Consider the following 9318-nt stretch of genomic DNA (forward strand, 5'->3'; position numbering starts at 1 on the left):
TTCTCTCTCTCTTTGTCTGTCTGTCTCTCTCTCTTTCTTTGTCTCTCTTTCTCTCTTTTCAGTTCTTCCTCTCATATTTTCCTCCGTATCTCTTCCTCGAGTAAATCACCTCTATTGCAACTTAATATCATCAGCCTCTGTTACCCTAAATAGTCAATACCTTTTTTCTAACTCTGCTCAGCTTAGTTTGATTGATGGATGGATGGATGGATGGCTAGATGAATGAATGAATAAATGAATGAACGAACGAACAAAAAAAGAATGACTATTGAAAAGAAGAAATAAATTAATGAGTTAATAATATAAAATTCTCATCCTGTTAACGGTAACTCTTTCTATTATCTTCAACTAAAAATTTCTAGGTAGTTATTAAACATCTAAAATTATAGATAATAATTAAATAATAATAAAATAAAAATAATAATAACAGCTATTAGTATAATAATAATAATAATAATTTTTATTATTAAATTATAAAAATTCAATAATATTATTCTGGGAAATTAAAATTTTATCACCGTAACTATTCGCATGCCAAAAAAGGACCAAAGATTCTAGGTTGATTTTTTATAATAATAGTGATAATAACAATAATATAAACTATTATTATTATTATTTAAATTATTTATTTATTATTATTATAGAATGTGTTATGGATAAAATGACGTCACCTAATTTAGATGATGACGTTCCGAAATCAACAGATCTTACTTTGAAATTTTTTTTGTCAAAAATTTCAGGAATGAACAGCAAACACCGACAACAAAAAAACATCATCAATTAGCAACACTAACAAAATCATAAGCATGTAAACATATCGAAACAACAACAACAAAGTCATATCACAACAACAACGACGATGATTACGCCAACAAATCAATCAACAACGACAGTGCATTTTTTCAACACAACAACAACAACAACAAACAACACTTTCTTCAGTAACTTGACAGCCCAACTACAACAACAACAACAACAACGTTACAACTTTACTAAAGAAGAAATCGCCTACACCCATTATTACCCAGCCCTTCTAATAAACCGATACGTCACGCCGATCTGGTACTTTGTCGGTATATTCGGTAACATCCTCTCAGCTATAGTTTGGCTACAGCCCTACATGCGACGAAATAGCTCTTCAGCTATTTATCTAGCTTGTCTCAGTATTAACGATACCTTTGTGTTGATGCTACATCCTATTTACGAGCTAACATATATCTGGTTCGTTAGCTTAGTCGATTATCCGATTCTTTGCGAGACTTATGCAGTTCTATTTCTGGCCGCACAGTATATGGCACCGTTTTTGGCCCTGTGTTTTACAGTAGACAGGTCGGTCGGTTTTGTAACGGTTTTGTTTCGGTTTTGTATCGGTTTTGTTTCGGTTCTTGTCGGTTTTTTTACAAGTTGTTGTAATAGCGGTAATTATGCTGTAGTTAGAATTGCGTGATGATAATTATAAAGATAATGATGGTTTCGCAGGTGATGGTAATGATGATAGTTGTGATGATTACGTTAATGATGATGGTGATGATGATGATGATGATGATGATGATGATGACGATGAGGAATGATAAATGAAGGATTAAAAATCATAATTAGTTATTTAGCGCTATCAAATTGTGCAAATAATAACAATGACGATGATGATGGTGACGACGATGATGGTGATGATGATGATAGAAACAATAATAATTAATTATTTATCATCATTATCATCAACATCATCATCATTATCATGATCCTTTCCATCGTCATCATCATCATCATAGTCGTTGTCATCAATTTTCTAGATACATAGCTATATGTTACCCATTCAAAAAGCATAAACACTGCACGGTCAAAAGAGCCATTCAGGTTTAAATCCATTAAGATGATGATGATGACGACGACGATGATAATGATGATGGCGATGATGATGACGACGATGATGATGGTAGAAGATGGTATTGATTATAGTGATTTTGATGATGATGATGACGATAGCGTTATCAATAAAGTCTATATAAATAACGATGATAAGATGATGACAAACTCGTCTGTATTTCACTATACTACTACTATGACTACCACTGCTACTTCTACTACTACTACTACTACTACTACTACTACTACTACTACTACTACTACTACTACTACTACTACTACTACTACTACTACTACTACTGCTAATAATAATAATAATAATAATAATAATAATAATAATAATAATAATAATAATAATAATAATAATGATAATGATAATGATAATGATAATGATAATAAAAATAATACAAGGTCGTAATGGGTATGGTGAGTTTATCATTAAGCCTCTGCTTCATACAGGCATACTTCTGGACTTATGACTACAATACGGAGGTTTTTATTATAACTATTATTTCCATTGTTGTTGTTGTTGTTGCTGTTGTTGCTGTTGTTGTTGTTAATCAATAATTTCATAGCCACGTACACTCGGCGAACTCAAAAATGTTCCACCGATACGCAATTTAACCATTCAAATTGCGCCATGAAAACAAAACAACTTTCACCAACCAATCAGAAGTGCATGGTCAGGGAAAACGTCCTTGACCCTCTGTGGACGAGGTGGACCTCGTGTACCGAGTCAATAGTCTTTCTACTGGTCCCTCTGTTGAACTTGATCATCAACTTGAGAGTGATTAGGGAGATATACAGACTCTCGTCGTCGTCGCCAGAGCAGCTACAGCAGCAGCTACAGCAGCAACACTCGAGATTGTCTGTTTCCATGTCTGGAGTTAGATCGCAGTCGCAGCAGCTACTTCCTCAGCAGCAGCAGCATCAACAGCTACGTCAACAGCATTCACATCAACAGCACTCTCCACAACATAAACTACTTCTACATCAACAACAGCGTAAACAGTCGTTCAGTAAATCATGCAGGCCTATTTATAAAAACCTAAGCCGTAAAAACAACGACAACCACAACGACGACAGCCACAACAACCACAACAGCCGCTACAACAACAGCAGCAGCAAACAGAAGAGCGATAATGTCGTTGTTATTCTAAACGAGAGTGATAATGGAAATATTTATAGAAACAGCCAGAATACTCTGAGCGTTAATAATTTTAGCACCACCAACACCACCAACAACAACAACATTAACGATGACGATAACAACAACAACAATGACGTCACAATTAATAGCAGCAACAACACTAACAACAACAACAACAACAACAGCAACCTTAACAAAAGTATGACCGAATTGAAACGCAACTCTAAATGGTCATTATCATCCATAAAACGTTCCGCAGATAACATCAACTACAACAACCTCAACAACCACAACAACAACAACAAATTCACCAACAACAACATCAACAGCGCAAGTAGCTTCAGCCTAAAAAGACTAAGCAGCAGCGTCTCGAGATGCAGTCGAACCCACGACCACCAACACAACCACACGAAAAGCCACGCCAACGTCGGATCGGCCGCGGCTACAAACGTCATGCTGCTATCGGTTTCCTTCTACGTCATCTTTACAACCCTACCCCCGGCTATACTGTACTCACTGGAGAATTATTTCGAGGAGGGGCCCTCCCTGAATACTACCCACCAAGAAATTGTGGAGAACCACCAGTGGCAGAGGTACATCGTCTATTATTACTTCCAGACTGTGGCCTATGAAATCGCACTTTCCCACTACGCTTGCAACCTCATTCTCTTCTCCTTGACAGGCCGTAAATTTCGGTGATTATTAATTACTAAATATTATGAATAAATATAGAAATGTTATTGTTAGTATTATATTACGGCGAAGTTATGGCGCAGTGGGTAAGACGCCTGGCACTGCTCTCACGCACGTTGACCTGGTTTGAATGCAAAGAAATCTCTGTCCATCATATGCACTAACAATTATCGATAGTAACTCTAAACAAGTCCTAAGTGTGAATTGTTAAAAGATATTACCAATATTACAAATAAATATTATCACGAATAATTATTTTATTATTATATTTTTATTGGATATTATTCTAGATCAGCACTGTGTAGAACGTTGCACTGTGGCAAGCAACAGCAGCAGCAGCAGCAGCAGCTGGAGCAGCTGCAGATGGTGGGCGGGGCAGATTTTAGAAGTAGTAGCTTCAGAGAGCAAGAGCATAATAATAACAATAATAATAATTATTATAGTTACAGTAATAATAATAATAATAACGGTAGCAGAGAGTTCAATTTTAATCATACTCGGTCTAGTAGTCGAACAGCAATTTGAATGAATAAGTGTTGGCTGGTTGATTGGTTGGTTGGTTGATTGGTTGGTTTGCAGGTTTGGTTGATTGGTTGGTGGGTTGGTTGGTTGGTTGGTTAGTTAGTTGGCTGGTTGGTTGGTTGATTGGTTGGTTGGTTGGTTAGTTGGCTGGCTGGTTGGTTGATCAGTCGGTCGGTAGATAGATAGATTGACTGATTGATTGGTTGATTTATTGATTGATTGATTGATTGATTGATTTATTTATTGATTGATTGATTGATTGATTGATTGATTGATTGATTGATTGATTGATTGATTGATTGATTGATTGATTGATTGATTGATTGATTGATTGATTGATTGATTGATTGATTGATTGATTGATTGATTGATTGATTGATTGATTGATTGATTGATTGATTGATTGATTGATTGATTGATTGATTGATTGATTGATTGATTGATTGATTGATTGATTGATTGATTGATTGATTGATTGATTGATTGATTGATTGATTTGATAATTTGAAAATGTTATATTTAATAATTTTGTAGAGATGTACCTTCGATTATTTTCAATACCGAATTCGATTCGATTATCGATTATATCATCTTGTTAATCTGTCGTCGTTATTTCGTATTTAAATAAACTGTTTTAGCGTTATTGTATTTCAAATGAAATTATAAACATGCACACGTACACTACACACACACACACCACACACACACACACACGCGCGCTGAAACAGACAAACAATCACAAACATATCTGAAACTTCAATCTCTACCATGTTACTTATATAGTTTAGTGAAATACTCATTTTTGGATACATACTTGTTTCTCCGTGAATCATTCTTTCTATTTTTACCCATTAATAACATTCTAAAAATGTTGTAATTTTTAATTAAACGATATGTCAGTCGATCAATAAACTATTCAATCGGTTTGTTCGTTCGTTTGTTCGTTCGTTCTTTCGTCCATTTGATCGTTCGTTCGTTTGTTTGTAGACCAAGGTATACATTGTGTCACCTATAATGAAAAAAAATGAAACATTCTTACTTGGTAATTGCTTAATTTATATAATTAATTCTACTTAAGCATCTTACTAAAGCTATCTTAAACTTTTTATGAACATAAGCTGGCACGTAACAGCTGCTTTCAGATCCTTTCATTTAAGCAAACCTTTACATGAGGAACCACCAGTTAGTAACCACTGGGTACTGCGGACAAGCCCTGCTGACTTCGATATCTTCTTATCTTATTTTTTGTCTTCCGGGCTAAGCCTTTGCCTAAATAAACGAGTGTTTGGGCAAAGATAATAAAAAATAAAACATGGAGATTGTCATTCTTTTTGTGGATCAAGGAAAAGCTGGAAAAAACCCTTTTACCCCTTCTACCCCTTCTATCTACCGACTTCTTTTTAACTTTATAAAGCAAATCTGCCAATTAGTCAGACCATTATTAAATGTTTATATGGTTTCGTTCGTTTTGGATTATATCGCCTCTGAGTTTTGCGTTTGAAATCTCTTTTTTTTTGTCAATTTAGGATAGGTGAGTAATTTATATATATATATTTAAAAAATATTTAAACGTTAAACCAATTTATTTCATGAAAGAATTCATAAATTTTTGTATTTTTTGTGGTAATACTGCTGATCTCAAAATCAAATTCAATGTCAAAGGGCCTATGGTGAGAAAAATTAAAATAAAAAAAGTTCAGATCGGCCGTTCTGTTCATTTTACTTTTTATTATTTATTCATTTAAAAATAGTTAATTATATCCTCATGGCCTCTGCTCTGATTTAGATGTTTTAAGCTGTTTTAGTTTAGTTGTTTTTTCAATCAAATACTGAATTTATTAATTATAATTTTAATAGTTTAATCTTTAATTTAATGAATGTGTTAAGTTAAAAAAAGTTTTATTTTTATGTTATCTTTGATTTTGCCAAATTATTCTATCTTATAGATATCTATATATATATATAATTTATAATTAATATTGTTATAATTTTATTTTTATATATTGCAGACTGAAATATAAAAAGCAAAAAGGAAATAATGCCGCTGTTGAAAAGGGACCCCGAGCTAGCGGCCTATGACAGCATGCCCGTGATGACACCTTTCATAGAAACTCCTTACACCAAAGTTAGTGCCCACTGGATGACCTGGCAGAGAAGTCCCTGCGCCGATTACGAATATGATTGGAGTCTGTGTGCATCCAGGGTTGGGGTCAAGGAGGGCATGAAAGTCTGCAAGGAACTTTTTGAAGATTTCAATGAGTGTATCTTTAGGAATAAATCAGTAAGTATCTTACTCTTCATACTAAGGTTTTATATTCTATGTAATTTTTTTCATAGTCATTACTCTTATGACCACAAATTGATGACACAATTCATTTTAAACAATAAAAAATCATGTCATAATTATACCTACTCAAGTTAATTAGTGCTGAATTAAAATTATTGTTATAATAAATTAATATTATAAATTTTATTATATTTTGTTATATTTTCTCCATTATAAGATTGGAAGATTCCATGCAATGCAAGCAGAGAGGAAGAAACAGGGGAGGCCATATTTGGAAAAACCGCCTATGGACAGCATTCGAACATGGGTCAAGAAGGACAACTAAAGATTTTTGGGATTTCTAAATTTTGGGTTTTGAATAAATAATAAAATGAACTTAACATGAAAATATGTGCGTGTGTATGTGTGTGCGTGCGTTCGTGTGAGTTTGTATGCATGTGTGTTTTAGTGAGAAGGATAACTAGAGGTTTTTGAATTTCTGGATTTTGAAGATTGTTTAAAGGAACTAAATAATAAAATTAAATAAACAATATAATTGGAATACATTTTGGAAGGGCAGTAGCAAATAAACTGAGAAAGATTGTTTTGTTTTGCATTTTAAAATATGACCTCAAATCATTGCAATTAATAAAACTCTATATGGGGTTATATCCATTTGTCCACTATTTACAAAGCCCGGTTTTAACGCATAACAATGCTAAAATGTCATTTCGTAATAACGTTAATATATATGCGAGATTATGACTATGAAATGAGAGATTTAATTACATTCAGTTGTGATTTTCATATAAAAAGGTGCTAAAATAGTAATTTTCATTTGCGAAGTGTAATTTCTAAATTTCGTTTTTGTCACAAATATGCAGTAAAATTTGTTAAATGTGTATGAAAATTATTCATAATCATGAAATACTTACTGAGCAAAGAATATATGATTAATATGGATTTGGAGTAATTGTTTTTATTTTGTGGTAGCTAGTTTACTGACGTTAGCAACACAAGTTTGTTATTTCGAATGGTCTTTTTTTTTTGCTTGTAGACAAAAGCGTCTTTTGATGTTTAAATTTTAAAAATTATCAAAAAAATTAAAATAAATATGGAAGTTTTAATGTACGAAATTCATCGTCTGTGGGACGGGTATTTGTACTATCTCGATCGAGCCGGTTTGAACTTTTTTTTAAATTTTGTTTTTCTTTATTTTTTTGATTTCAGATTTAACTTTACCGATTTAAATTTAAAAAATATTTTTCACGTCGAAGTTTTGTTAAATCTGAATTAATTTTTATATTTGCTCTTAATCAATCAATATAGTCATTATTATAGTGAATTAGATCAGTAAAGTTAGTTCAGCTTCAGAAAGATCACCTCCTAGGCTCTTACGCTTACCTTTTCACTAACTTTAGTGATAAGTCTAATTTTAATTTTTTTTCAGACCCCAGAGTTGAAAAATGGCTGCTGATGTCCAACTACTGGCCGTCGATCGCCCTAACAGTGATGTACCTGTTGGCTGTTTATGCAACTGTCAAGTTTATGGAGAATAGGAAGCCGTTTTCTTGTTACTGGGCGATGCTCGCTTACAACGTTACATTGGTGGTCCTTAACTTTCATATCTGGTTTCAGGTTTTGGCTTATTTGTTTTTTTTATTATTATTATTTAAAATTTAATTTTTTCATAATATTTTTCAAAAATAATTACATAATGAACCTTTCAGCTAATAACTGCTACGACGAGAAGGAGGTATAGTTACAGTTGCCAACCTGTTGACTACTCAGACAATCCCGACGAAATTAGTGTCAGTCTTTATTATTATCATTATTAATATTATAACTGTACATACATAGGCATATAAATACACACACACACACACACACACACACACACACACACACACACAATAATATACACATACTCACAAACAGACACACAAACAATTATACATACATACATAGGTGTATAAATACACACCTACATACATACATATATAAATAAGCATACACATACAAACATGCATACATACATAGGTGTATAAATACACAGACATACATAAATGCACAAACACATACAAATACACGCACACACATACAAACATACTAATAACCTTAAACACAAATACAAAACAACATACAAACACACACTTACATACGTACATACAGATAGCCAAAGCTCTCTGGTGGTTTTACATCTCGAAATTAGTGGAATTCTTTGACACCATCTTGTTTGCCCTTCGTAAGAAGAACAGTCAGATCACCTTTCTGCACGTCTACCACCACGCCACCATGTTCCCAATATGGTGGATCGGTATCAAATGGGTGGCCGGTGGGCAGTGTAAGTGTGTGTGTGTTTGTGTATGCGTGTGTATGTGTTTGTCTGTGTGTGTGTGTTTGTATGTGTGCATGTCTGTATCTGTATAAAATAGGCAGTTGAGCAGCAGTGTGAGTTCGTGTATGAGTTTGGTCTCTGTGCTAGTGTGGGTGTGTTTGTTTCTGTATGTACGTGTGCACGTGTTTATGTGTGTGTGTGGTGTGCACGTGCACGTGCGTGTGTGTGTGTGTGTGCACGTGTGTGTGCCAGCAAGTCAGTCAATCAATTATTTAAGTTATCAATTTGTTAAGTTGAGATAATGATCACAGTGATTGGATGCATCACTATGTAGAAAGTGAAATGATATAGAAATATGTATTAATATCATTTGCTGAATATGTATGTGTGTGTTCGCTTGTGTGTGTGTGTGTGTGTGTGTGTGTGTGTGTGTGTGTGTGTGTGTGTGTGTGTGTGTGTGTGTGTGTGTGTGTGTGTGTGTGTGTG

The 9318-nt window shown here is 33.8% G+C and overlaps 2 protein-coding genes across 2 annotated transcripts; both read left to right on the forward strand.

Moving 5' to 3' along the window:
- Window positions 1-6266: 6266 nt before the first annotated feature.
- HELRODRAFT_159767 (hypothetical protein) lies at window positions 6267-6840 on the forward strand (the record flags this gene model as incomplete). Its single annotated transcript, XM_009011615.1, has 2 exons — window positions 6267-6509; window positions 6733-6840. The coding sequence occupies 2 exons, from the start codon at window positions 6267-6269 to the stop codon at window positions 6838-6840; spliced, it is 351 nt and encodes a 116-aa protein (XP_009009863.1).
- A 750-nt stretch (window positions 6841-7590) lies between these two features.
- Window positions 7591-8924, forward strand: HELRODRAFT_105761 (hypothetical protein; the record flags this gene model as incomplete). Its single annotated transcript, XM_009011616.1, has 4 exons — window positions 7591-7675; window positions 7945-8132; window positions 8225-8305; window positions 8667-8924. The coding sequence occupies exons 1-4, from the start codon at window positions 7609-7611 to the stop codon at window positions 8922-8924; spliced, it is 594 nt and encodes a 197-aa protein (XP_009009864.1). The 5' UTR covers window positions 7591-7608.
- Window positions 8925-9318: the final 394 nt, after the last annotated feature.

This window comes from Helobdella robusta (assembly GCF_000326865.2).
Source record: "Helobdella robusta unplaced genomic scaffold HELROscaffold_1, whole genome shotgun sequence".
NCBI classification, from domain to species: domain Eukaryota; kingdom Metazoa; phylum Annelida; class Clitellata; order Rhynchobdellida; family Glossiphoniidae; genus Helobdella; species Helobdella robusta.